Source organism: Aythya fuligula, chromosome 7 (genome assembly GCF_009819795.1).
Source record: "Aythya fuligula isolate bAytFul2 chromosome 7, bAytFul2.pri, whole genome shotgun sequence".
Classification (NCBI taxonomy): Eukaryota; Metazoa; Chordata; class Aves; order Anseriformes; family Anatidae; genus Aythya; species Aythya fuligula.
Window position 1 is genome coordinate 23,817,505 of NC_045565.1, and position 27,918 is coordinate 23,845,422.

General features: G+C 57.4%; 2 protein-coding genes across 3 annotated transcripts; one reads left to right on the forward strand and one right to left on the reverse strand.

Annotated features, from left to right (window-relative positions):
- The first annotated feature begins 67 nt into the window (after positions 1-67).
- Positions 68-9,996, forward strand: POLL (DNA polymerase lambda). 2 transcript variants are annotated; one of them, XM_032190881.1, is made up of 9 exons: positions 68-153; positions 752-908; positions 1,113-1,410; positions 2,108-2,246; positions 5,376-5,699; positions 6,251-6,424; positions 7,216-7,344; positions 9,167-9,335; positions 9,632-9,996. In XM_032190881.1, the coding sequence occupies exons 2-9, from the start codon at positions 797-799 to the stop codon at positions 9,994-9,996; spliced, it is 1,710 nt and encodes a 569-aa protein (XP_032046772.1). In that variant the 5' UTR covers positions 68-153; positions 752-796. The 2 variants fall into 2 exon arrangements, with proteins under 2 accessions (XP_032046772.1, XP_032046773.1); XM_032190882.1 differs by having other exon boundaries at positions 1,116-1,410.
- A 10,278-nt stretch (positions 9,997-20,274) lies between these two features.
- Positions 20,275-26,246, reverse strand: LOC116491339 (solute carrier family 2, facilitated glucose transporter member 9-like). Its single transcript, XM_032191218.1, has 12 exons — positions 26,115-26,246; positions 25,557-25,655; positions 25,008-25,168; positions 24,802-24,926; positions 24,485-24,630; positions 24,282-24,414; positions 23,806-23,993; positions 23,575-23,685; positions 22,360-22,461; positions 21,792-21,867; positions 20,718-20,845; positions 20,275-20,619 (listed from the first exon to the last, which is right to left on the reverse strand). Exons 1-12 carry the CDS (start codon positions 26,244-26,246, stop codon positions 20,275-20,277), a joined length of 1,746 nt encoding a protein of 581 aa, XP_032047109.1.
- Between the last annotated feature and the right edge of the window lie 1,672 nt (positions 26,247-27,918).

The window sequence follows — 27,918 nt, forward strand, 5'->3', positions numbered from 1 at the left end:
CATGGCAACGCGCCCGGGCCGCCCGGAAGCACTCGCAGGCCCCGCGGCCTACCGGGGGTGGGCCCGGCCCCGGTTCCCCCTCGGCTTCCCGGGGTGTTTTTGGGGACCAAAGGGGTCCCGGCAGGGTGAAAAGGACGAGATTGGGCCCCCGGGGTGGGTGCTGAGGTAGCGCCGCGGTGTGGGCGGAGGGGACGGGGACGGGCGGCTCCGGGGGCTGCTGCCCGGCTCCCCCCGGGAGCAGAGCTCCTGAGGTGTTTTTTGTGAGGTTGTGGGTTTGGGGTTGAGTTTGGGTGCTGAATCGGTGCCCTCATGCTGGTTTTAATAGGGCTGGAGCTTTCCTCCTGGTGCTGGTTAAACTCCGGGTGTCGATCAGCTGCTCCGTCGCTTGCCAGTATTTCCCTCATAGGGACGGGCTTTAAAAGTACCCGGGACGTAAAGTTGCTTGTGTTGGATGGGAAGCAAGTCCTAAATGTTAGAACAGTCGAGCTCTTTCTATTATAAGAACGCAGTCTATGCGGTTTCAAGGGTCTTCTTAAGAGGTTTTTAAAGCGGTTTCTTGCTTAGGTTTTCCTGACCTTGTGGGATGAAATTTGTGTTTCCAGGTGCCTCCCTCAGGGCGAGCGTTTTTGGGAGATGACAACAAAAAAATACCCGAACCAGCAAAGGCCGTGAACAAAATATGTGAGGCTTAAGTTGTGTTGATTATGTCAAACTGTTCTAAGGGACCTTCTTCTTTCTTACTGGTGTTCAGCAACTGCAGCCGAACGGGACTGGGGAGCGAGGCCCAGCCCAGCCCATGGAGCCACGGGGGATTGTCAAAGCCTTTCCCAAGAGGAAGAAGGTGAGGGATGACTCAGGGAAAAGCATCCCTCCAAAGATCCCAAAAGAAGGAACGGGGGTACCTGAGGGTAAGTCCTATGTGCCCATGACGTGGAATAGAATGGTGACATCCCAGCTAGCTAGCTGGAGGTGCTGTTCCCCCAAAGGTTTCTTTTGGCCCCTAAGTATGTTTTCTGTAGAGACATGGCAAGTCCTACATGAGATATGTTGTCCAACTGGTTCAGGACACTGTTTCCCTGTCACCGAGCTCCTGCCCTTGTGTTTTTCTCCAGCAGAGTGGCTGAAACCAGTCACCGCCTACATTTTGCAAGCTGGCATCGGCCAAGCCCGGGCAGAGATCTTCCGTAAGCAAATTGTCCAGAACGGGGGTCATGTGTGCGACCATCTCTCCTCGGAGGTGACGCACGTCATCGTGGCTGAAGACATGGATTGTGATCGGTCCTTTCGGCTCCTGAAATTAGCCAAGCTACCTTCGGGCTTGCAGCTAGTGAAGGCATCCTGGCTCAGTGCTTGCATTAGAGATCAGGAGCTGCTGAGTACCACTGGCTACGGTGTCTTTATCCCTCAGAGGTAAGCAAATGCTATGCTGTTGTTCCTTCTTACAGTGCCTCTATCCTAAGAACACTGATATTTGACCTCTGCTCAAAATCGCAGACTGCAGCTCTTCGCCACTCCCTTGGGCATGATTCAAAGTCCTTTTTCATTGTATAGATTGTGAAATTTAGTGTCTTTGTGACTGGTTGCCATTCTGTGTCACAGCAGAACTTGGAGTAGAGCCCAGAGTGCTAATAGGAGTCCTGTTGCTTGCTGCAGGTGCTAAAGGCACCTCTTCCTAATCCATTAGTGACAGCAAGGAGATGAGATGATTTTTTTTAATTATTATTATTATTATTTTTAGAAATACTGAGGATTAAATTCTGTTTCTTACTTATTGCAGATGGAAAGTAGAGGGAGAATGGACAGCTAGGCACAAGAGGAACTAAGGAGTGGAGCAGCAGGTGTCCACAGGTTAGGATCAGAATGTTTTGGCAGAGGTTTAGCAGAAAAGTCTAAGACTGAAGTAGGTAGGAGTGGAAGCTGCACGTCAGTGAGGTGGGTTGAAACTGGGGGACTGAGTCAAAGCCAGAGCAATTAGTCTGGGATCTGAGAGTAAAAATCATATGGGTTGTTTCATCCATCCCAAAACACACATAGAGATTTTCTGGGCAAACTTATTGGGGCTGAGAAGTCCTCCTCCTCCGATACTAAGGCATCTGATCCATGCCAGGTACCTGGAAAAGGGAGAACAGCAGAAACAGCAGCAGCTCCTGGGCAATGAAGAGGTCCAGCCCCCAGCAGACAAGGAAGCAGCGGAACCAAACACTGAAGTGCCAGTGGGGGATTTCTCACAGCAAGGCCTGTCCGAGGTGAGGCTTCTCACAGAGGTCCTGCTTCTTGTGAACGGGGCCTGCCTACTGCTTTTCTTGGCTAAGAGCATTCCTGCAGGAGTATGATACCAGATTTTCTAAGCAAAGGGAAAGTGTTTGCATGTTTCAGTAGGTTGGTGCTGGCAGATTCAGACTGTGGATGTGGTTACTACTTCTCTTTATCCCTTTTAGGTGTTAAATGCAGAAAAAACACCCCTTAAATTCCTGTCCCCATCAGAACATTTCCAGCTGAAGCAGCCCTGCTGCTCCAGTCAGGCCAAGGCTCACTCCAGCGATCGTGTTTCCCCTGCCTCCTTTTGAGGAATATTCCCTGGCCAAGAATATCTCCCTTTCAGGAAGCTCTGATATTTCATCCCATGGTCCTGCCTGAGCCATACTGACCCATTCTCCGCTCCTTGGCAAGCACCCTGGTCAGACACATGTGCAGTGGATCAGGTTGCCGCTCGAATGATTGTGGTGGTGTGCTTAAAATATCTGCGCTGGGTTATTGGTGGCCTCTGCTGTGAGTCAGCTTCTCCAGATCTGCCGTTAGCTTCGTTTTCTTATTCTGCATTTTTGCTCAAGTTCGCTGAACTCTTTTTGGCATCGGCATCATCCAGATTTATCTCGGTTACCACAGACCTCTTAGAGCAGCAGTTGCCTTGTAATGCTGGCATCTGATGCCAAATTTGCTAACTCGGTCCCAAATCACAGGTGCTGAATTTGTTTCATAAACCCCTGAAGTTATTCCCTAACTGGCAGCCCACTGAGGGGTCCTTCGTTTTAGGCTTTCCCTTCTCTTGAATATGTGTTTGAGGGATCTCTTCTCCCCAGTCTTACTATCTCGTGTGTTATAGGGAGAGTTTGCTGCTGCTTCTTAAATGCATCACCTTTGCAGTTATCCCATCTTTGCTGCTTCTTGTAATTCTGATTGATTTAGTGGCAATTGTTATTGACAAATCTCACACTTGCAGCAAAAAAGGGGCTTTTGTACTTCTATGGATCCTGTGGCACCTGCCCTGCTCTCTGCTCACATTTACTTTGGGTGGTCAGACAGCTGTTAAAGTCTGTTTGAAGCCTTACTGCCTTTTTTTTTTTTCCTTTTAAATCCCCTCAAGCAATGATACTTCCTGTTAGTCTGTGCACAAAAACGGCATTTGTAGGCACCTGAGCAAATTTCCTTAGCCTGAGCTTAGGACTATGTGAGTGTGGGGAAGACAAGAGAACCCACGTGGATATGCTCTAAAGCAGCAACCACTTTTAAGGCATGACAGCGACAGAGAAGCTGAAGTTGAAATCTTTGTGTGGAAGTAGCATCCATTTAAGCACAGCCTTTTCGAGATTGAGTGGATGTTTTTCTCCAGGCATGACTGTTTTGTGTTGAATGGGGGCAGAGTTCTGGGTTTGGACGTGGACTCTGCAGAAAGCCTTTCGCTAGTCAGATTGCAGCAGCTGCTTTCTGGCTGACATCTGGCTGTTGTAGATTTCTGCAAGGCAGCATTTGCAAGTGGTACCACTTACTCACTGGCTGATCCCTGGGGCTGTTGCTCCAGACTGCTTTCCTCCATCTCGAGTGCAGTGTTGCCTCAGCTGCTGGGCTTCAGCTGCTGTCCTGGGACCCGTGCTGTGCTCCAGACAAACCACAGACATCCCAGTCTCACCCAGCTCTAGCAAATCATCTGCTGGATGATCCTGGAGGACCTTAGAAGCTCACAGGACTATTGGTTCTGCACATATAGTTGTAAAAAGTCCGTCAGCTTTTTCGGTAAAGTGCAGAGATCCTGGGGTTTAAGTGCTCTTTCACCTCTGTGACACTGCTGGCTGAGAGAGCGGGAACTGCACGCTCCAGCTGTAGAATTGTTTGCGTTGTGCTGGATAACACGCTCCTTAAATGCTTTTAAGGGGCTTACTAACCCATCTGAACACTCCAAGGCTTTGCTGCCCTTAGAGGGAACAGCGTCTTGAGGGAGTTGCATACAGAGTTTCAAGGCAAATAAAGCTACTTTAGTCTATCAAATCCTTGGTCTGACCCAGTTTTCAGAGTTATAAAACAAGATTACAAAAGGGAAAGCAAACAAACATCCTCTGCCTAATGACTTCAGCTCTGTATCTTGTGTCAGCAGGCCTCCCTAGCCAGCAGAACCAAAGGTTGTAAGGATGTGGCTCTGCCTCAGCTGGGCTGGTGCTCTGCAGAACTCAGAACAGGACTTGTGTGCAGCATGTAACCACGGGACTGGTCCCAAACAGCTCTGTGCCTTCCAGAGTTGCTTCCACAGTGCAGGAGCTCGTGGGTCCCCATGGACCCCTGTGTTTATACATCAGGAGAGAGGAGGACCCCAACGAGCAAAGCAGTCTTCAAAGTCTCCGTTTGGCTTCCCACTTCTATCCCCTTTTGTTCGTTACCTGAAGCCAGGGCTCATTGTTTCTTAAGTCCACACAGAGGCATCCTAATGCTGAGGGTATCAGCAAATGTATACATTGGTTCTTTCTTCTGTCACTGAGGAATGTGGAGTCCTTTGTGGCATTCCTTCCTCCCCCTTTTCTCTTGCAGATAGCCATGGGGAAAATGGGGGGGTTGTAATTTACTACCCTGGTAAGATTTTGTCTGTAACGTGAAAACAGAGTTCAGGGCATATCTCCTGTGATCTGCGTCGTGGGGTGGAAGGTGCAGGGTCTGAATGTGAGAGATGTGTCCCTACAGTCACCAGACCAACAAAAGGTTTCCCAGTGGGAGCAGCAAGTCAGGATCTCCCCTAGCCAGGGATTTCAGCATTGTCATCCCACGCTGCTGGCAGCAGATGCTCATTTAACCAGTCTCCTGTCTTGGGTCTCAGGGGCTTGGCCTTAGGAGGTGCGTGTGTGCTTGGCTCACATCTGGACAGCAGCCTCTAGTCTCGTGTGCTTTGTGAGACGTGCGTGTAGCTTCAAGGGGTGCCTGGGTAGCTTGGGACACTGAGAGCTGTGTGTGCTTACAACTAACAACTTCCTGAGATGGCAATTTGAGCGCTGCGTGCCCTGGAGGTTGGTTAGTGCTCTGACTTCCTACTCCCATGAGCAGCCCGTGCCAGGGGGACATATGTGAGGCATACACTTATTCTCACTTGACTGCTTTTCTACCTCTCCCTAAAGAAAGTCCGTGACGATGAAGACAGCGAAGGAGAAGATGCTAGTGTCACCCAGGGGGATCTGGAAGCACTGATTTCTGGCCGCTACCCTGTGAAATTGTCGGAGGAGACCACTGACAGCTCTTCCACGGTGGCTCAGCCTGCCAGCAAGTGGGTTTGTGCTCATTCCTCCGACAGCAAGAAGGAAAATCACAACCAGTGCATCACAGAGAAGCTGGAAGTGCTGGCAAAAGCCTATTCTGTCCAGGGGGACAAGTGGAGAGCTCTGGGCTACTCCAAAGCCATCAATGCACTCAAGAGCTACCACAAACCAGTCACGTCCTACCAGGTAAAACACGTTCCAAAGGGAGAGGAGCAGGGAGATGGACTCAGCATCCTAACTCTGTTATTTGTCAGATCCATTCCTGTATCTGTGTGGAACAGCTTATCGTCAGGCCCTGGAAATTCCTTTGTGTGGGAGGGTTATGATAGAAGTTGTGGAGTGAGTTGGATTCATTGACCACCAGCAGAGTTTTCAGATCAGCAGAAAAGTGGAGTCTGAGCCTCTCACGGTCAGGTCTGAGCACCCATGAGATAAATGTCTTCCCTAGGCAGAACGCAGGGATGTTTTCACCTTCCTCTTAAGCCTTAACAACTGGCTAGCATTGGAGATAATATATAAAATTAACTGGATCTGGGCCTGATTGCCTGATGGTGTTAATGTTTTAGTCCTGTTCTGCATGGTTGTTCATTTCCACTTGGCATTGAGAGCAGCTCACAGAACTAGTCCTGCCACTCACCAGTCACTGACCAAATGGCTGACCAGGCGCTGAGTGGTAACTGCTCCCCGCCTTGTCTGTGGCCTTCACTTTTCCATTATCATCTCTGGTTTCTTGCTAGGAAGCCTGCAAAATTCCTGGGATTGGGAAGCGAATGGCAGAGAAGATCCTGGAGATCTTGGAGAGCGGGCACCTGCGGAAGCTGGATCACATCAGTGAGAGCGTGCCTGTGCTGGAGCTGTTCTCCAACATCTGGGGAGCCGGCGTCAAGACAGCTCAGATGTGGTACCAGCAGGTGAGTTTAGTGCCTCACACAAGCAATTTGAAAACTGCTTCTGAGTGGGGGAGAATTGCTTTGGGGGAGTAGAGGACAAACGTGCAATAGAAGGAGTGGGGCACACACTGTTCTGTTACCATCACTGCTTGGAGCTCACCTCACACTGCTCACTGCAGTGACATTGTTGAGAATCAGCCTCGAGCCAGGACACCATGGCTGTCAGAGCTCCCAAATCACTTGCTGTCCTGTTGTCCTGGCTGGCTCTTGCAGCTGTTGGAAGCAGCCATCCACCTCGTCATTAAAATGAGGTTGAAGTAATTGTGCCAACAGGAGCAGCCCAGCTTGTAGAGTAGGTTCCTTCTTTAAGAACAGTTCCTGAGCACAGATCTAATGAAGCCTGCTTTCCTGTAGTGTTTGCTTTGTGATTGGATTCTTTGCTGTCTAAAAATATGCTTGTGTTCACACTGTGGGCTTTCCCTTATGGGGATATTTTGTGTCTTTTTCCTTTACCTGCATCACTTTCCTTCAAGCAGTAGGAACACAGTTGCCTTAAGAACCGTACCCTTCTGTCAGGTTTGGGTAAGACTCGAAGTCTTTGTGGGGTGGAGATTAGAGGCGTGTGTGGGATTGCCTAAATCCCTTCTCTTCAGGACCCAGGCTGTAAGTGATCTCCACGTGTGATTTCAGAAGCTGTGACTAGCCTGGGCTTGAGGCGGGCTAAATACAATCTCCCCAAATCTTAGTTGAAAGCGTTTGAAGAGCGAAGGCTCAGCAGATGTTTGAATGCCATCACATCGTTTGCACTACAGGGTTTCCGGACGCTGGATGATATCCGCACGAAGGCGTCTCTCACCAGCCAGCAGGCTGTGGGACTGAAGCACTACGAGGATTTCCTGCAGCGCATGCCTCGGGAGGAAGCTGCAGAAATAGAACAGACCGTGAGTAGCTCAGCGTGGGCCCTTGGAGTGGAGGACTTGCTGGGCTCTGACAGGAGGGTGCAGGCTGTGGAAATGTCTCTCTTGTATAACTGAGCTCTTTCAGCCTCTTCTCTCTGTGGTGTCAGCGCTTGGGTGACTGTTTTGGGGCATAGACCCACAAAGCTCCTAATTTACCCCATAGGAAGGTTGAGTTTGAGTGCCTGGCAAGGAGGAGGACACTTCCCAGGTGTCGGTTCCACACGCAGCTTTGAGAATGGCCGCATGTGGCCCGATGGGATGAGCAGGTTCCCAGCTCCCCTTCCCTCTCATCTTCTCTGAGATACCTGCTTTCGGCTGGGGCCTCTGCACTGCTTCCCTGCTGCTGCCTCTCCAGAGCAAGCTGTGAGCTGGTTGATCAGTGTGAAGACAGACCATGGGGATCCTTGCTGGAAGCAAAGGGGCTCCAGCTGCAGGAGGCTGCTGCTGGCTCTCGCAGGCACTCCAGAATCATGGGGTGCTAAGCCGGTGTACCCTAATGTGAGCAGAGAGCTTGGGGCACCCTCATTGCTACCCCTGTGCTCACCCATCACCATGGTAGCAGCAGCCAGCGTGACCCTGTCACTCGGCCACAGGGCCTGGCCACGAAGAATACGCTCCTGCAGGGCTCCTGCTGGGGTGTCAGCCCCGTGTGCAGGATTAGCCCTTCTGCTGGGGAGCGCTCCTTTTCCCAGGCAGGCTGGTTTGAGGAGCTGGCTCTTGGGGGTGGGCCCATTGTTATCTTGATGGGATTACTGCGCCCCCCTCCATACGCACGCACACACCTCTGATCCAGGCCCAGGAGAGAGAATAAGGGATTAGTCACTGTCTATGCTGCCTGTCACAGGGAGATCTGAGGAGCTTTTAGGCTCTTGGGTGGGGCCGGGAGTTTTCTAGAAATCTTCATTTAAAGCCAGAAGGGGGGCAAGGACACCAGAGGAGGGCTTGCTCCGCATGAGAAAGGCTTGTGGCTTCTTGAAGCACCTCTGGGGCAAAGGTTAATGGGTTTATCTCTTGCTAATGAAGGATGATCCCCAAGAGTGACAAGGGGCTGTGGGCACGGACACTGCCTTCCTGAACCCCAGCCCCTCTGATGGCCTCGTCACTGGGAATTGCTGAGCCCCTAATTATTTGCTGCCAACAGGGTGATTGGCACAGTCAGACCGAGAATCCTTCGCTCCTGTCCAAGGACCCGAGAGCCTTGCTTAAGCATTTAATGAATGAAGCCATCAGAAGTGGCACTGTCTGCACAGAACGGAGCTGGGGTCCGGCCTGGAGCTGGCTATGATAGGGAAAGCTCTGATTATGTGCGGATGATCGCTGGCTGCAGCATTGTTATCAATTCTGTCAACAATTCTGGGACATTTGTGGTTTTTCCTGGGTCAGGAAGCCCAGCTCTGCTGCAGAGGCAGAGCTCTAGGCTGGAGCAGACTCCAAGGGGTGCTCACAGGTTCTCTGCTCTCTTGGAGGAGTCTCCCTGATCCCACCTCTGCCTCTGAAGCAGGACCTGTGATGACCTTGCCTTGAGCTGATTCTCTTTCTGGTTAGAACCAGTGAGCTGTGCCCTCCTGGCCCACAGGAGAGCCGAAATCCCTCCGCTCTCCTCCTTTCCTAGAAACTGAAGGCTCCGACAGGTTGTGCCCTGTGCTGCCTCCTCAGTGCTGCTGCACCTTCCAGCTTGTCCCAACCCACTTCCAGCCCAGTCCCCACAAAATCTGATGCCTGATGGCCAGCTTTGTGCTGTGTGGCAGAGAGGGCATGAAGGGAATGGTTTCTGACTCGTCTTCCCCTCTTTCTGTTCCTGTAGGTCAGACAAGCAGCCTTGGCCCTGAAGCCCGGGCTCCTGTGCGTGGCGTGTGGCTCCTACCGCCGGGGGAAGCCCACCTGCGGAGACGTGGACGTGCTGGTCACTCACCCCGACGGGCAGTCTCACCGCGGGGTGTTCACCAAGCTGCTCGACAGCCTCCGCAGGAGCGGTAAGAGGGCTGGGGGCTGGCACGTGCTGCTCGAAGCTGTTCCCATCACGGCCAAGCCGAGGAGGGAGGGAGGTCTGATGTGAAAGGCAGGCGATTGCTTTTCCCAATGGCAGGACAGCTTGTAAGCTCGGAGTACCACCTCCAGCCGGTGCTAAGGAGGGAGTTTGTGCAGTTCTATCTGCGTGAGGCTGTCAGGGCTGAGGCTGTGTTGTCCTCTCAGCTGCTGCCTGGACGGCTCAGGATGAGGCCATCAGTCTCTGCCACTCAGCTCCTCTCTGCCTCTTCCCTCTCCCCAGGCTTCCTTACAGACGACCTGGTGAGCCAGGAGGACAACGGTGAGCAGAAGAAGTACCTGGGGGTCTGCCGCCTCCCCGGGCCGGCCCGGCGTCACCGCCGTCTGGACATCATCGTGGTGCCTTACGGCGAGTTCGCCTGCGCCCTGCTCTACTTCACCGGCTCGGCTCACTTCAACCGCTCCATGCGCGCCCTGGCCAAGACCAAGGGCATGAGCCTCTCGGAGCACGCCCTCAGCTCGGCTGTGGTGCGAGGTCCTGGTGGTGTCAAGGTGTTACCTGGTCGGATTCTGCCCACCCCCACCGAGAGAGATGTCTTCGTCCAGCTGGGACTACCCTACCGGGAGCCCTCCGAGCGGGACTGGTGACACCCTGCTGTCACCCGGCGCTCTGCGCCCGCCGCCGTGCTGCTGGTTTGCAGGGTGCTGGTTTCCTCGGCGCTGTGACTGCGAGCTGGGGAAAATAAACCAGCAAACGGGGCCCTGCTGCTGCTAGCAGAGCTTTGTGGCTTCACCCAGCAGAGGGCGTGGGCTGGAACCAGGCTGGAAATGCTGCTTGGTGCCATCCTGCGCCCCCCAGCTACCCTGGCCGCTGGACCAGGTGCCCTCCCCTGCTCACTGCTGCTAGGAGCTGCTGCTGTAGGTATGATGAAGGTCCCGCTGTGCTGGTGCTGTGCCCTCCCTCCATCAGACCTGACTTTTGTCATCTGGTGGGTCTCGATGCTCGGGTTTGGGCTGCTGCAAGTGCCACCAGCTTCCCCTGGTGCCCAGTAACCCTTGGTGAAGCACGGGGACTCAAAATGCTGCGTGTGCTTGCTCTCAGCCCATCGTGTGCTGAGCATCTGCCAGTGCAGAGAGCTGTGATCCCCCTGCTCTGGGCACAAGGGCTCCTTTCCTCGCCGTGCAGGGGAGGAATGAACCTTGGGGTTCAGAGGAGCCGTGCTCAGGCAGGGTTTGAATGTAAAGGCACTGAATGTAAGCTGGCAGGGCCCTGTGTTTGCTGCACACAGGGCGTGGAAGCAGAGAGAAACACAAAATAGTTGTGTTAATTTGGGCAAAGCAAAGCTTTCCCATGTTGTATATGTGATGGCCAGGAAGTTATCTGGGCTTTGTGTGTGTGTGTGTGTGTGTGTGTAAACGGGTGCTCACCCCTTCACGTCCGAAGGAGTGAATTTTATTTCTCAGGACACCTCAGCTGTTTCTAAATTCCGGAGATGAATTTTGCAGGGGCTTTCGGTGCTCTGCAGCACCGGCTGCTGGGAAGGCCGGGCTGGGGGTCCCTGTGCCAAGCCCGCCAGGCTCTGCCTTGCCTTGTTGGGGTCCTGCTCACTGCACTTTGCTGTGTCACTGTCACACGTGGCCATGAGCTGCGTGTTTCTGCTGGGGCAGGCACAAGGGCATCAAACCTGGCAGTTCGCACAGGGTCTTGCTGTGGTGGCTGTGGTCACAACACTTTGGTGGGAACCAGTGTCACCTGGCCTGTCGTGGTGCTTCGGAATTTGAAGTATAATAAATCCCTTCTCTCTTTTTCCTTGACACTTTGTCTTTTTGCTCCCTGCCTTGCAGCTGAGCTGCTCACCTCCAGCCCTGGGTGCCTCTGTCCCTGGCCGTGCTGGGGCTGCCCCTCACCACGTCACTTGCTGGGGACATCACCGAAGGTGGAGGAGATGCAGAGCTGCTGGTCTCCAGCTCTTTTCCCCCTTGCTCCTTCCCTGTAGGGCCACGGTTCGCACCGTGGTGCCAAATGGGTGCTGCAGCAGCACATCAAAGCCCCGGCCTGGCTCTTTGTGCTGCTTTTAAAAAAGGGGAGGCTGGACACGGGGAATTGGGGCTGCTCAGCAGCGGGACCGTTCACCACGTCCCTTGGGAAACGCAACCTTGGGACATGGCACCCCCTGTCCCTGCACCCAGCCCTGCCCTGGGTGCCCCCAACGAGGGCACAGACAATTTCTGTCCCCCCATCAACTGCTTCTGTCCCCTCCTGCTAAAAGGAAGAAAAACCTGGGGCCAAATTGCTGCGGTGCTGAGCATTAGGCAGCTCTTCCAGCCCGCTGCCTGCCCCACGGGGAGGACACCCGTCCTCAGATGTCTTTCTCATCCTGCTACGGGGCTGGGAAGGGGCTGGGGCTGGCGGAGAGGGGTGCAAAGGGGACGTTTGGGCTTCTAAGGGTAGCACTTCATATTCATGAGTAAATATTTGCTAATGGCAGCACAGCCGGGCAAATGTAACGGAGCTGCTCCCCCCGCCAGAGCAGGCAGGGAAATGAATATGAATTTATCATGATTAGGTGAACCCAGCAGGGAGAGCGGGAGAGAGAGAGGGCTAGGCAGGGAGGGGGCGGGCGAAGATGGATCTGTGCAATAAAATTAAATAAGGACACCAAATAGAGCCACTTCTCACGCGCCCGCCCGCCCGCGTGCTGGGCCTCTCCCGCCCTCCCTCGCTCCTCCGGCTTTGCTGATTTCTCTCTTTCCTCAAATTTATGAGGCCAATTATGAAGATGAGGTTGGAAGTTCTCAGAAGTTCACTAAATGCAAAGTGCGGTCCCTGCTGTTCCCATCAAATTAATTAACCAAGCGCTATTGATGGCCGGGCGACGGCGGTGCGGCACGGAGAGCGCGGGGAGGGCTGCAGGGGGAGCTGCTGGGGGGGGCACAGAGCCCTGCAGCGTGTCCCTGGGGGGGATTCCTCCCATCCCACTCATCAGTGGGCTCTCATCGGGCTGGAAACCAGCACAAACAGAGGCATTTACCAAGCTGCTGTCTCCCCAACAGGGCCAGAAGTCAGGCTCCCCATCACCACGGGGAACGGGAGGCTCCTGCTCCGGCAGCGCCGATGTTTTCCCCTCTCGAGGTGCGTGTGTGTGACCTGGGGACGATTCACCTGCTTGTGTCGAGTTTTTAGAAGAATCGGACTGGCAGCTCTGCAGCTCCTGCCACTCACAGCCTTCCTGGGTGGATACATGTGTCTATATGGAGGAAAAAAAAAATCACTGATGTGGAAAGGAGCAGCCTGCAGACACCCAGCCCGTGGAAACAGGGTCCCTGCAAGGGCTGGCTGGTGGCTGAGCTGGTGCTGAGCTCTCGGAGGTCTTCTCCAGGGTCCTTGGGGTCTGCAGCCAGCCCCAGCCCCGTGCAAATGGTTTGGGCTCATGCGTAAAGCTTGGAGGGTGGCGTGAGATGGAGATGGGCAGAGCACCTGTGCCCCTGGTCCATGTTTCTTTAGGAAATCAGGCCAAAAAAAAAAAATAGGGAAAGGAGGATGTGAGGTTGCAGGCGGCTTGGATAAAACCTTAGTGGAAACCAGCCGGGCCCCCCCTGGTGCCGAGCAGCCCCGCCGGAGGTGCTGGTGCCCGTCGTCGCCACCGAGCCGGCAGCAGAGGGAGCTGGAGGACCGGGGAACGGCAGCGCCGGGCAGGCTGCGGGCAGCCGGGGCTGTGCTGGGGGTCCCCGCTTTGGGGACAGCCCCCCCAGCTCCAGCCGGGCTGCCCCATGGAGGGTTTGTCCAGGAGAAGGGGGGGAACCTGGAGGGCTTCATCTTCCCCTGGGGCATGGCCCAAACCCTCTCAGCAGGCTCAGGATGCTGATATGGGATGCTGATATGGGATGCTGATTGATATGGGATGCTGATATGGGATGCTGATACAGGATGCTGATATGGGATGCTGATTGATATGGGATGCTGATATGGGATGCTGATACAGGATGCCAACATAGGATGCAGATACAGGATGCTGATATGGGATGCTGATAAGGGATACAAAAATGTCTTAGGACAAGGAGGCTGGAGGGGAGCTGTCTCCATCCCCGGACCACCCCAGCACCAAGGGGAGCCCCGCAGCACGTGGCAGGTGCCTGTCAGTGCCGTGCCCCCCTCTCCTTGCCCATCGGGAGCTGATTTATGTCGGGGCCAGCCCGCGCTGACCTCCTACATTGGCTCAGGCACTATAACTGATGGCAGGTCAGCAGAGCTACAGCACAAGTGAAGTGGCTGGTGGGGGGCCGGGGAGGGGGGGACACAGGGCAGAGGCTGCCGAGGCTCTGTCTTGAAGTGTCACCGCGACCCCGAGCCTGGGGCAGGATCGGCCCCGGTGCCCAGCCTGCCCTCCTCTCGTCCTGTTTTACCAGCTGGGCCAGCAACACCGAGCTTGGAGGGGTGTCTCGTGGTGAGGAACAGAGGCTTCGTGATGGTTAAAAGCCCAGCGAGGACCTGGTGCAGGTAATTCTTTGCTGTGCTAAGTTTCCCTGAGATCTCACATCCCCACGAGCATCCCCTCCCCAGCACACTGCTCCCAGCCTTCACACGCAGCAGCAGGTCCCTGACACACACAGCTCACATCATGCCAGTGATTTATTTATTTTTAAACCCTTTAGAGCCTGAATCCAGGCTGGATTCGGGTAACTGCAGCTTGTGGCTTGCAGCCCCCTTGCGCATCAGCCCCCAGCAGGTCCCCCCCAGACCTCATCCCAGCTCGGGAGGCGAGTCCCCCGGTCTGGCCGTGCTGCAGAAGCACTTGGTGCATTCCCAGCTGGCTCTCAGCGGAGGTGATTTGTTTGAAATAATTTCCATGGCCTCTGCACTTATTTTTGCCGCTGGCATAGGGAGAGCAGGTTAAATCTGTGCTGCCAGACAGCAGCAGGGACTGCGGGCTGCAGTCAGAGCGGACGGTCGGAGGATATTGCTCAGCTCGCACTCTGAGCAACCCTAAAATTAGATGTGGGATGTAAAAGCTGATGAGTACAGGTAGGTGAGCCCAGCTCCAGGCTAGCAGCTTTTACTACAGGGCTAGGAAACTCTGGCTGAAAATAAATAAATAAATAAATAAAAAATGGGATCAGTTTTGCTCCAGCAAGATTTCAGGTTGGTCAAAAGCTCCTTGGAAGGCCTGCGCTGCATGGGAGACACACGGGGAGCTGTAAATAAGCAGGAGCTTCAAAAAACCCTCCCTGAAGTGACCGATAAATCCCCCGGGACATGACGGGGATGCTCACGGATCCATCCCGAGCAACCCCAGTGCTGTGCTGGAGAAAGAAACACCCTGGGAGGGCAGCTCGGGGCAGCACGGAGCGGAGCCTGGGCAGGGCGCAGCTCCGGCCACCCTCCTTCTCCATCACCAAGGGTGCCTGAGGACAGCGGTGTCCCCTGTCCCATCCCAGTGTGTCCCATCCCAGTGTGCTGCCCGGAGCTCTGGGGATGCCCAAAGTAAAAGGAATGCAGGAACGGAGCAGGATGCACAGCCTGCACAGGTTAAATAAGTCCTGCTGCAGCCAGCCACCGCGCACAGCAGCTGCCCTGTGCCCTCCCGTGTCCCCTGTGGCCACCCCAGCAGATATGGGGGGTCTGACACCCCCAAAACACCTGCTTCCACCCCAAAGCAAGCCGCTGCTTCCCAGATTGTCCCAATGATCCCCCCCCATACCACCCCCTCGCTGTCCCCACGCTGTCCCCAAGGACCCTTGTGGCCCAGCCTCCTCTCGGGGGGTGGCGTCTCCGTGCCACGCAGCCCCCCCACCACGTCCCGTGCCACAGCAGATGGTGGAGGTGACATTTGCCTGCGAGTGACGCACTTGACAGTGGCCGTGTCCCCTCCTTATTGCTTCACCCTACACGGAGACACCTTGCTCCCCCCCCCAGCACAGGAGGGGCAGCCACAGGGTGCCCCCTCCACCCCATAACCCCCCCCCATAGCCCTCCACCCTCCACACCCAAACCCCTCTCCTAGGGGCAACCCCAAGGGCGAGCACCCACCTCCGCGGGGCGAGGGGGGGATTTTGGGGTCTGGGGAGGGGGGGGGGACGGGGGACTCCTGCTCGTTCTCCGTTTTCTGCCTTAATTAGAACCCGGAGAGACCGGGCGAAATCGCATTAGCGCGGGGCCCCGGTGCGCCGAGCCATCCATCTTTTTTTATTACAGCGTAATGGGGCTGCTCGCGAGGCGCCGTGCGATTTGTCACAGGCCTCGTTCCCTGATAACGGGCATTTGTCATCACTTTCTTCCCGTGTTAATGTCATCATCGGCGGGCTGACAGGCGGACCCGTGGAGGGAGCGCTGGCGACAGACCACATCCGTCAACCTAATATTTCCATGGCTGTGGGGATCAGCCGGGCTGCGCGCACGCATTAAAGCACTTATGAGGGGAGAGAGGAAAAAAAAAACACACACCACAACAACAACAAAAAAACCCCGAACCTTACCAAAAAAAACCCCGCCGTTGTCATTAATTAAAATGCGAGCGCGTGGCTGCGTGGGGAGGGGGACGCTGCGGGTGTGGGGCCGTGGCCCTATAACAGCGTGGTCCTACAACAGCGTGCTCCAGAAACCCGTTTAAATGGGGTTTGGGGTGGTGAGCACAGTGGGAGGGTTGGTGTTAATAAGGGGACCCTATTAATGAGCTCTCTACCCCCCCTTACGGTGATCCCGGCACTGGTGTGATGAGCTGAGCGGCCTCAGCCCCATAGGATGGGGGGCGAAGGTGACATCCCGGTGTCCCCCATGGGACCTGCCCCGGGCCCTGGGGCTGTTTCGGTGGCCAGGGGTGCCCTGGGCTTTGCCCCCTGATATTTGGCTGTTTCCATGGAAATGGGGAGGGGTGGGATGGGGAGGAGGGTGGGCAGCGGAGGGTGATTGGGGTCAGGGGGTTTTCATGGGGAGTGGGTGTGATTTTCTGTGCTTTTCTGTGGTTTCTGTAAAAACTGAGAATAAAAATGGATGGATTTTTATTTTTTATTTTTTTTTAATTATTTTGGGGGTGTTTTGAGGTTCGGGGTGGTGTCTCTCAGCCAGCTCTGCCCCCGTCCTTCCCAGCATCCAGGATGTCCCGGTACAAGCCCGATTTGCACACCCAAAAGTGAGCCCTGATGCTCCCAAACCCTGCTGAGTGCAGAAGGGGGCACGGGGACTGCGCTTGGAGCATCCCCCCCTTTATGTCCCGTGTCCCATAGAGGTCCCAGATCCCTTTGGAAGGCTTTTTTTTTGGTTGCTCTTCTTGTTTAAGTTCATTTCCATTTTTCCTTGCTGTGGGAGAGAACACGGGAAAGTCAGGTTTTGGGGGCGTTTGTGTGTTTTTCAGAAACCCGTCCCTTTTGTACAGACACACGCTTTTTTTATTAATGCCCCCAAAAGTTCTGCCATCACCCAGCTTTGGGACAAGAGCTCTTCCCAGTTCCTCTGGGGAAACTGAGGCACGCAGCATCTCCCCTGACGGCTGCCGGGACAGGAGGGGTGCCGGGCACTTTCTGCCCCTTTCCACCCCTTTCCCTGCACCCCCTCCATAAATCACCACCCTCCCTTGGCCGAGGACCTTTTAAAAAGGATTTACGAGGGGGCTGGCGGCGTGGCAGCGATGCTCTTCCATAAATCGGGAAGGCAACGGCGCCCCTCGTTGCCACCAGCACCCGCTCTGGGGGTGGCTCGGGAGCATCCCCGCTCCCCACGGCCCCCCCGGACGCCGCCGGCCCCCTCCCCGCCGCTGCCTCCCCGTCTGTGGAGACCGCGAGCGTGGAAAATCCCCAGACGGGGAGTGTAAATGCTTGTTCTTTGTAAATGAAGAACATAATTAACATTAAATTAAGGTAATACAAATGAAGACAACACAGAGCCTGACAGGATGAGTGTTTGGGGAGGCAGTAGAGAGAAGTGATTCATATTTTTAATTTACTGTACAAATAGACTAGCAGGGCTGGGGGGAAAAGGGCCATCCAAGTGGAGTGGGGATTTTTTTTTTTTCCTCCTTTTTTTTTTCCCACTGTTGTTTTGCTGTGCTTTAAGCACACAATGACTATTAAAGTCAACTGCCCATATAATAGGACATCTCCTACATGACTGCTCTCCGAGAGGCAGCTTGCTGTAGCAATAAATTCCAGGAGTGCCATCTGCTGGCGCGCACCCTGCGCCGGGCACCTTCGCCCCGGCCACCCCGACACGGGCACGGGCACCGCTCCCGGAGACCCACGGCCGATAACACAGGATGCTTGTTGGCTTTTTTCCATATTTAATGCATTTTTTCCAAACGTACCCTTAAATATTTCATCTTCCGTGCACGTATATGGGTTTCGGTGGGGTGCTGGCTGGCTCCGAGGAAATATTTTAGGCTTTCAACGAAACACATCGGTGTTTTGCTCCCCACTGAAGTGCTGGGTTTCAGCTGAGTGCCCTTCACCCAGGACACCTCGGTAAGGAATTAGCCATTTCAGGTTTTTCTTTGCAAATAAAAGGCACCTGGCTGGAGGCTGTGTGACCAGCGGGCTCAGCTGGGGCTTGCTCTGCACTTTCAGGGGATTTGGGTCCAGCTGCCCGCGCTCCCCGTGCCATCAGGGTGTGCAAAGCAAGCATTAATACAAATCCAGCAGCCACGAGGACCCATTCCTGGCCGAAATCACCCTTCCCAGCCAGAAAGCACAGCCTGGGACTGTGCCAAAAGCCTCCCACCCCATCCCCAAATGGCTCACCTAGGGATTTTCCTAATTCTGGGGGCGCAGCCTTCACTCTCCAGGTCTCTCAGATCCAGGTGTGTACGAGCAAGCCCTCAGGCTGGTCCCTTCTGCTCCCCGTTGTGATCTGAGCCTCTGCCTTGGTGCCCCTTGAGACCCTGCCCCTTCCCCGTGCTGCTTCTCTCCCTCTCGACCCCTGGTGCTGCCTTTCAGCAGGGTCAGGCTGCCCTCCCCAGCTCCATCTTCTGCCCTGTCCCCCTCCTTTACCTCTTTTTCCCCCCCGTCTGTGTTCGCAGCCCCCCACCCCGCGGTGCTGAGGGCAGCTCCAGCCATCGCTTCATTTTTTACCAACCCCAACGTGTGGCCAGAGCCTCTCAAACCCCAGCTTTTGGGCACTGGGGTGGGCAGAGGGGCTCGTGCAGGACAAACCCCACATCCAAAGGGGATGATGCTCCCAGCCTTTAGCCTCCTGCAGTGTTTTTACTGCGCAAATGAGCAGCTGGGTGTATAAATAAGCTGCCCCCAACCGCAGTGCACCCCTGCATCCAGCACTTGAGTGTCTCTGGGGTCTCCTGGCTGCTGGGATCCCATGAACTTGCCCCTAACACTGTCCCCATCCCTGCTGGAGCCCCAGGGACACTCGTTGTGGCCACCAGCACTGGCACAGGGACACCAGGGTGTCCCCAGCGAGCTTTCATCACCTCCCTGGTGCGGCTGTGAGCGTTCACCCTCAGCCAGGCACCTGGCAGGAAAACTTCCCTGTAGGATCTGAACTCTTCTTGGCATCACCAGCTCCTTGAGGAGCACATTTCAAAGTGTCTGGGACCTTCTTTCCTACCCCAGTTTGGTTGGGGTGAGCTCCAGCTTTCCGTGTGTTATAGCTCAATGCTTAAACTCCCCCACCCTTAGCACATCACAAGAAGGCATCTTCACCTTTGTTTCTGCAAAACTTAATAGGGTCAGGAGAATTTCCAGGCATCAAGTCCCTTCCCAGACTCTTCCCTGCAGTTTCTCCGTTTCCTCAAGGTGTGTTTGGACTCCTCTAGGGGATGCAGCCCCTGAGACATCATCCCTGAGACATTGTCCCTCTGGGTCACCTCTGAGCGCGTCCGAACCCTTCCTGTGGGTTTGGGCAGTGCTGGACCCTGTTGCCTCTCCCCTCCCCGTGAGGACACCAGTCCCTGCTTGGGACATTGCCCGTGGCCATCACAAGGTGACCGCAGAGCAGCCCCCACATTTCATGGCCAGCTGGGCAGTGGGACACCTGCCCCATAGGAGGCCAGGTTGGACTGACAACCCCAAGCAGAGATCCTGCCCCAATATCCTAATGATGAAGCTGGTGAGAAGCTGGCATCCCATAAGCATGGGGCTTCCTCCTGCCCCCACAGGTCCTGATGGAAGGAGCATGGACGTGTCCTTGGCACGGCATGCTCAAAAAGGTCCCCAAAAGACTGAATATCCCCAAAAGACACCATAGGATTTTGCCAGTGACCTGCTATCCTTGCAAATGGGGGACCTGAGGCTCTGGTGGTGTCTGAAGCCGTGGGCAGGGGGGGTCCTACCAGGTTTTCCAGTCCTGTCCCACCTCGCCAGCCAGCACTGAGCAGCCCTTGGCCATGGGGCAACAGCCACGTCTCTCGGCCACGAAGGGACCCAAGGGTTGGGGCTGCTCCCGGGGGGGTCGCTCCCTCCCGTACAGAGGGCAGGGGGCATCTCCCGAGCTGCCCAGCACGCGGGGTGGGAGGGATAAATAAATACCAGGATAAATAAATACAAGTGGCAAAGAGGCCTGAAATGATGCTGTCGTTTGCTGGGAATGAGAGACACAAGTGTAATTTAGGTTTTGATATTATGAAAGTCTCGCTGCTCTAAAACAGCAGGGCACTCAGTGCCTCATTAATAAAGGATAAACTTGGAGTCTATTTACAATGCACTTTTTGGGGTTATTTACACTCCATTATACATATGTAATGCTGCACATATTTACCGCTCTGTTCTGCTGCCGAGAGCAGCCGAGGCGGGAGGGAGGCGGAGGGGGACGTGGCGATGCCGGGGAGCTGTGACCCTGCTGTCACCGGTGTCCCTTCAGCTGGAGGGTGGAGGGGCTGGGAGCAGGCACTGGGCACCACTCCGGACCAGTGCCTGTCCCTGTTTGCCCAGTATCCCCAGTTTTGGGATGCACCCTGGGGCTTTGCTGCACCCCAGAGTGTGGGGAGGTCAGGCAAGGCCGGAGCACGATCCCAATCCTGATCCCAATCCTGATTCCAATCCCAATCCCGATCCTGATCCCAATCCTGATCCCAATCCTGATCGCAATTCTGATCCTGATCCTGATCCTGATCCTGACCCCGACCCCTCCAGGCTGCCCTCCAAGGCCCCGTAGCCACGGAGCTTCAGCGTGGCCCCGCGGCAGGCCGGGAGGACGGCGCGGCGGGCGGCGAAGGTGCGGCTGATCTCCACGAAGGTTTTGTTCTTGGTCTCGGGGACGACGAGGTGCACGTAGAGGGCCACCAGCAGGCAGACGCCGCAGAAAACCAGGTAGCAAAAGGCTCCGGCTGACATCTGGGGACGGGGAGACAGCAGGGATGGGGCGGACAGGCAGGTGCTGTGATGTCCTGGGGGTGCCCGTCCCACCCCAGAGCCCCCCACCGGGCTGGTACCTGCAGGAAGGGGAAGATGAAGCCGATGGTGAAGTTGCAGAGCCAATTGAGGGACCCCCCCAGGACGTAGGCGGCCGGGCGGTGGGACTGTGTGAAGAGCTCGGCCGTCATCAGGAAGGGGACGCCGGCTGCGGAGGGAGGGGACAGGTCAGGGTTGGGGTGTCGGGACACCTCGGGCACCCCGGGTGACAGCCTCCTTGGTCAAAACAGTCTACAAAATTTCCTCCTATCCCACAGATAAAAGTTTTGATGCTATGGCCTGCTTTAGGCAGGAAAGGAACAACCACGTTTCCGAGCGTCTGAATTTCCCGCAGCCCACAGAAATACCCATTTCCAGCCAGATTTTCCCAGCTCTTACTGTGAAAGCAAACAGCAGCACCACAAAATGATGGCCCGAGGCTTTAAAAACTGGGCACAGGTTGTGGCCACTTCTCCCGGGAGGACCCAGCCGCTCCTGGCCAGTGTTAGCCCAGGCAGGAGCCCAGGCTCCACGACTGTCCCTTAGCTGGGGGACAGGATTTGGGGTGTAGGACATGTCCCCAGCACACAGGGGCTGGATTTGCCATGGGGACCTGCCTGGGGTCCCAATGTCGGGGACAGGGCTGGCTGGGACCTCCTTAGGAAGGGCTCTGTGGTGGAGGGATCAAGCAAGGGAGCAAAGTGATAACAACTCCAGGAGGAGCAGAGCCCCTGATGGACTCTTACTCACAGCTCGCCTGGAATAGAGATATGTATTTTTTTGTTTTAAAAGTCCTATTCATCATTGTTTGTGAACAATGAGCCATTAAAATCCTAATTAAAGATGTAATTACAGTGAATAAAGTCTGGGCTGAGGATGAATGATAGAGCCGCTAACAGCTCGGCTAATCCATCAGCTGGGTAAAGCGGTCCAGCTCTCGCTCCTCGCTTTTGGAGCGAGCTCCTGCGCCCGCACCTGCCCGAGGACAGCAGGATGCTCGCCAGCCAGACCGTGGTGGGAGCAGGTTACACCTTTGGGTAACCAGATCCACACTGCTCCCTGCTCCCCCTGTGCCCCGGCTCCTGCCCCGCAGCCCCCGGGGACCCCAGACCCACCTGGTCCCATGCAGAAGCCGGCGATGATGCCGACCACGCAGGCGACGGCGACGTAGCGCATCCAGGGCAGGGCGGTCTGCGAGGGGACACGGGGCGCTGGGACACCAGCGGGGCACGTCCCCAGCTCAGCAGTGGCCCTGGAGGATGGTGGCCTCGACCACGTCCACGGGACACAGAATATGTAGGAGAGTCATGGGTGGTTTGGGGCAAAATGAGAGGGATTTGGCCTCAGCAAAGCTCAGTGGTGCTGGGATGTCCCCGTGGACAGTCAGAGGGAGGAGGCTGCCGAGCTCTCCACCTGCCCTGGCATTTAGCAGCTGCCAGAAGCAGCAAGATTTTTCTGATCCTTTTTTTTTTGTTGTTGTTGTTCTTTGCTCAGAATTTTCCTTCCCTTTAACTTCGAAGGGAAAACAAATTTGCTCAGCAGAGCCAGCTCGGCCCTTGTTTCCTCGCACACCCCCATCCCCAGGGAGAACCCATCCCTTCATCACACCCAGCCCTCATTTAGGTGCCCAGGGCCCCGTTCCCAGCCCTGCCCCATATCCCAGGAGCGGTGGCCGGGCCCTACCTGCAGCAGCAGGCAGAGGGTGATGCCCGCCAAGCAGACACCCATGGCGCAGAAACCGGTGATGATGAGGGGCCGCCGGCCCAGCTTCTCGATGGTGAAACACTGCCGAGGGAGAAAAGAAACCAAGGGAGCAATGGGAACCCCCCCCTGGGGAGGGGGACATCCCCTGAACCCCAGATCCAGCAGCAGGCATGGGATGCTCCTGGCGGCACTAGGGGATGGGGACACCCCGGAGGGTTTTTCCCATCCCGTTTGGAGCCGGGAGCATGGGAATTGCTCCTGGTCTGTACGGTGAGCGGGGTCCCTGGATGAGCAGAGGTGGCTTTTGGGGGCAGAGGATGCAGGATGCGGGCAGGCGGCGCGGTGGCCGCCGGAGCAGGCAGGGTATTGACAGCAGAACAAATGCCTGCAATTTTATAACCAATCTCGGCACCTCCGTCGGGGGCCATTGGCGGGGCTGCTCCCCAGCACTGGGGGGGCTGCGGGGCTGGGCGGCACGCCAGGGGCTGGGGGGCACCCTGCAAAGGGGCTGGGGGCGCTTGGGGTTGGGGGCTGAGCTATGGGGAGAGGGGAGCGGCCCCTGCTCTGCCCCCCTTTTTCTGGGAGCGGCCGCCCCCCATCCATCTCTCTAATTGTCAGGGAGCGGATTTAGTGCCGGGTGGCTCGGGCTGGCCCCGGGTGACACTCGCAGATGGGACGAGGGCCATAAATCTGCCTGGCCCAGTGCTAACTCTCCAGCTAAATGAGGGCTGGCGGGGGGGGGGGGGACGGGATGGGTTAGGGGCTGCCAGCCCCCGGGGCGGGCCGGTGCGTGGCTGGGGGGCAGATGGGGATGTGCGGCTCTGCTAACCAAGTGACAATGAAATCGGGAGCCAGAACAAACTGCTTCGCCCCCTCCCTCAGCCCCAGCCCTGCTGCCCGCCTGGCGTCCCTCCCAACCTCCCTGCTCCATCCTCTCCCCATTTTCCCACCTTTCCTAGCCGTGACCCCCAAAATCAAGCCCTCCCCATCCCATTCTCCCCCCCCCCCTCTATTTCCCTGCCATCCTCTCTGCCCCCACCACCACCCAGCAAAGCGGCAGCGCCGTGGCACAGATGGTATTTGGGGTCCGTCCACCCCCTGCCCCCCTCCCCAGGTTTGATGGTGCTGGATGCTGGGGACAAGCCCCCAGGGCTGCGTCTGTCCGTCCTGTCCATCTGTCCGTCCACCACTCACCCCGATCAACCCCGCCACAACCTCGATGGCTCCAGTGCCCACGGTGGTGTAGGGGATCTGGGACCGGGGGACGCCCGCGTTCTCGAAGATGGTGTTGGTGTAAAACCAGATCTGTCGGGGACGGGGCTCGGCGTGAGCAGGGGGGCACCCGGGGAGGGCGCAACGAGCTGCCAGGTCTCAGCTCTGTCCCCGCAGAGCCGGGTCTCGAGGCGAGGACCCCGTAGGACTTACGGCGTCGATCCCCGAGAGCTGCATGCCGGCGTTCACCACCGCCACCGAGAGCGTTTGCCAGCGCACGGCGCGGTCCCGCAGCAGCTGCCCGACGGACGTGGTTTCCACCGAGGAGAGCGAGCGCTGCTCCTCCTTCATCTCCTGCACCGCGTCCTGCACGTCGGGCGTCCCCAGGAACCGGCGCAGCGCTGCGGGGAGCGCGGGGCTCGTGGAGGAGGGCGGACGCCCGTAGGAATGGCACGGGGTAGGTTTGGGAGGGTTTGGAGCTGACCAGAACAACTCCCTGAGCCCTTGAGGCTGAGCTACCCCAGGGAGATGCCCTGACACCAGGGTGATGGGCACCATGCTCTTGGGAAGTTTTGGGGCTGGGCTATTAGGGCAGGGTGCGAGAGGATGCTGCAAGATTGAAATCTGGTCTCAGGAGGCCTTGGAGCAGCACCCAGAGCTGGATATCCCCTCCCAGGACACCCGCTCACCCTCTGTGGCCCCACAGACATCATTCTTCTCTATGAGCAGGTACCGCGGGCTCTCGGGGAAGCAGTGCAGCAGCAGGAGCTGGAGGGAGGCAGGGACCACCACCACGGCCAGGAACAGGGGCCAGTACCTCTCCTGGAACGGGGCTTGTCACAAAAAAAGCAGAGCAGGGGCCCCGGGAGCAGGCTGAGGGCATCAGGCTCACCTTGCCCAGCAGCTCCGGGAGGCCCAGCACCTGCGCGGAGAAAACCCCCAGGCAGATGAAGATGCTGGGCATGAGGCCCAGGAAGCCCCGCAGGTTTTTGGGGGCGATTTCTCCCAGGTAGAGGGGCACCACGCTCAGACAGATACCTGGGGAGCGGGGACATGGATGGGAGACGCAGCCAGGAGAAGGGACCCCCCTGGCACACCCCCTGCCCTACTCAGCACCAGCTGCGGCAGGGGACCCTGTGGCCAGCGAGGCGACCCCACAGAGCCCCCCCTGGTGCCCTGGGTAAGGGCTGTAAGCGGGGTGGCACCCACCTGCGTGGAGCCCCGTGATGGAGCGGCCGATGATCACCATCTCGGGGGACCCCAGCTCCCGGCTGAAGCCCATGAAGCCGCCGGCCAGGAGGACGAGCAGAGAGCTACGGCTGAGGGTGCCTCTCCTAGGGGGGCACAGGCAGCGGGGCAGCCCCTCCGGCCCCGTCCCTGCCCTCGGGGCCACCCGTGCCACGCCACCCCCTTACCTGCCGTAGCGTGCCACCAGCAGCCCCACCAGCAAGGAGCCCCCCAGCCCGCCCAGGGCGAAGGTGGAGACGGTCAGGGAGTAGAGGAGGGTGAGGGGGCCGGGGGCCAGCCCGTGCCCGTAGCGCCGGGACCAGGTGGCGTTGTAGAAATCCTTTATGTGCTGTGGGGTGGAGGGAGACACAGGCACCGAATGTGGTAGGGGAAGGGGGGAGGTGGGAAGGCAGCCCCCCAGGGGAAATGCAGGGCAAGGCAGGTGACGGGTGAGGGTGATTGGGGTGTGCTGGTCTGGCTGCTCAGGCAGCCTCGGTACCAGTGGGGTTTAAGGATGATTTAGGGGAGCCACGTAGAGCTGGAGCAGCTGCTGGGGGCTTCCCCAGCCCTGCTTTCCAGGGGGTGACACCAACCCACGGTCCCACACCCCTCACACACTGCTCCTGCCCCTGGGCTGCTCTCTCTGGGGTAGGTTTGAGGGCAAAGCCAGCATTTTGGCATGGGGCTGGGGTCCCAATACCATGCCCTGCTCCCAGCAAGGCCGCCCCATCCCTTACCACCGCCGGTGAGTTCACCACGGCCAGGTTGTAGCCGTAGAGCATGGAGGAGCCGAAGGACACCAGGAGGGTGACCGAGAGCAGGGGGAAGGTGAGGCGCTGGGGGAGAAGATGGGGGATCAGCACCGTGCTGGGCACTGCCCCGTTCCTAGCAGGAGAGGGACAGGGACATCCCTGTCCCAAACCAAGACCCCAACCCCAGGGACCCCCCCGATGGGCACAGCTCCCTGCCACCCCCAACCCAGCAGGGACAATGCTGTCAACGGGGCAGATGAGCACATTTGTGCCCCCATCCCTGGAAGCAGCAGCACGTCCCAGTGCCCAAACCCCAGCCCCAAGAGCCTCGTCTCTCCCCAAGCACCCCCCCCCAAGCCCGGTAGCCAGATCCACAGCACCCAGCAGCTCCCAGCTCACGCACGCCAAATCCCCGCTAATCCCACCAGGAATCCTGAGCTGGGAATGGGGGGGCTGGGAAGGGGCAGCACACTATGGGGCACATAGGGAATGGGGATGGGGCAGCCCCCCCAGCCCAGCAGCCCCCTGCCCACCAAAGCTCACCCTGGTGATGCCCCTGTTGGGGTCCGGGGTCCCTTTTCCATCCGTCGGGCTGAGGCTGTGGCTGGAATCGGCTGAGAGAGGATGAGGAGGAGGGGAGGAAGGCAGCCCCGCTGCCTGGCTCTCCTCTCCCATTTTCACTTGGAAGAAGGAGGGAGAGGGGAAGGGAGAGAAGGGGAGGCCGCCCGGGTGTCCCCGGGACTCATTGGAGGCTCCTAAGCAGCTGGAGGAGGAGTCCGGGGGCCTCCCCGCCTCGCTGGGGCACCTTGCAGGTAGGGGTGGCCTTGGGGCCATTTGAGGGGACCCTACACCACCCTAGCTGTGGGGCAGAGACCCTACATCACCCCCAAGGCAGAGGCTGGGGGTGGAGGGGGGGTCCCCCATCTCCCAAAACCCCCCTCAGCCCCCCAAACCTCCCCATACCACATCAGGGTGTGGGGCAGCAGCGTCCCATCCGCTGGGATTTGGGGCAGGAGGGCTGGTAACCCATGTACCCCGATGTGGCCGTGACTCGGGGCAGCTGCCCCTGTGGGACAGGGGGGTGGCAGAGCCCCCAGCCCCAGGGGCGAAGCCCCCAGCCCCAGAGAGGAGAGAGGCGGCTCACGGCAGCTCAGAGGAATCCAATTTTGCGGCGGCCAGAAGCTGCCTCCCCCGCTGCTAATGAAGTGCCTTTAATTAGCAGCCTAATAGCAAGCTCTTAATTTGCCCAACAGCCAGTGGAAAGGATGGGGACCCCACTAAGCCAGGCTGGCAACAGCTCGGAGGGATTAAAAGGGAGGGGGACGGCCGGCTGGCCCCACTGCGGGGGGGTCCCACGGGACGGGGCTGGGAGAGCCCCACGGGCACCCCATGGCCTTGGGGCCTCCCATGCGGGGTGCTCCAGATCCTGCCCCTTCCGTCTGGATTCACCTCCGTCTCCCCCCATAAAAATGAGAGCTTTACCCTGCCCTCTGCCCCACTAGGAGCCCTTCCCGGCCCGCCAGCATTGGGATTTCCCAAGGGATGGTGCCAGCTCCAAGTCTTGCCCTGACTCAGTTTCCCTGTGTCTCCCCTGGGCTGTCGCCTTTACCAGACGCTGCCCCAAGCCGGGGGTCACCTCCCCATTGATTTAGGGTTGAATTGGGGTTACTGGTGCCAGTCCCCAGCACCGTTTGGGAGAGGAGGTTTAGCGAGTGAGCAACATGTGCAAGGGAGGAAGGGGGACGAGAGGAGGAGGGAAGCCTGGGGTGCTTTGAGACACTCTTTGACCTGCTCCGTGCTGCGAGGGAGCTCGTCTCCATTATTTACAGACGTCCCCGATCCTCCCGTGCCTGTGTGCAGGGGCTCCCTGGCTAAAAACACCCTCCTTGGGGTGGGGAAGCTGCCATGGAGCTCCCTTGGGCCCTCCCGCCATCACTGCCTGGCCTTGCTGCGGCCTGGGCCCCAGCCCCAGGGCTGAGGTGGAGAAGCCCTCACGGAGGACGTGGTTTTTGGTGCTGCCCCTCCGTGCCCACCCAGCAGCCAGGCAGGGCCAGGATAAAGGCCACAAGGAAGGAAAACGTGGCTTGAATGAACCCTGGTGGAAAGCTGCGTGGCTTAGCAGCCATGGATCCTTCCCCTGCCTGGAAGGAGCTTGGCAGCCTGGGCACGGCTGCTCACAGGCGTCTTCGTGGCTTGGAAGGTCACAGCAATTTGCTGGTGGTGCCCTTTTGGGGTTGAATCAGCAGAAACAGAGACTGTCCTGTGATCATGGTGGCCCCATCCTCCCAGAGCACCCGGGAACTGTGGTTTTGCAATGGAAATCTCCTGCCTCCATCCTCCAGCTGCA

Bases quoted from the DNA above. Each gene is read 5' to 3' on its own strand.
- POLL (XM_032190881.1), top strand. From the start codon at position 797: ATGGAGCCACGGGGGATTGTCAAAGCCTTTCCCAAGAGGAAGAAGGTG. The intron at 5,700-6,250 runs GTAAAACACGTT...GTTTCTTGCTAG, and splicing joins AACCAGTCACGTCCTACCAG to GAAGCCTGCAAAATTCCTGG. The intron at 9,336-9,631 runs GTAAGAGGGCTG...CCCTCTCCCCAG, and splicing joins CGACAGCCTCCGCAGGAGCG to GCTTCCTTACAGACGACCTG.
- LOC116491339 (XM_032191218.1), bottom strand. From the start codon at position 26,246: ATGGGAGAGGAGAGCCAGGCAGCGGGGCTGCCTTCCTCCCCTCCTCCT. The intron at 25,656-26,114 runs GTGAGCTTTGGT...CTTCTCCCCCAG, and splicing joins CCAACAGGGGCATCACCAGG to CGCCTCACCTTCCCCCTGCT. The intron at 23,994-24,281 runs GTGAGCGGGTGT...CGCTCCCCGCAG, and splicing joins TGTCTGTGGGGCCACAGAGG to CGCTGCGCCGGTTCCTGGGG.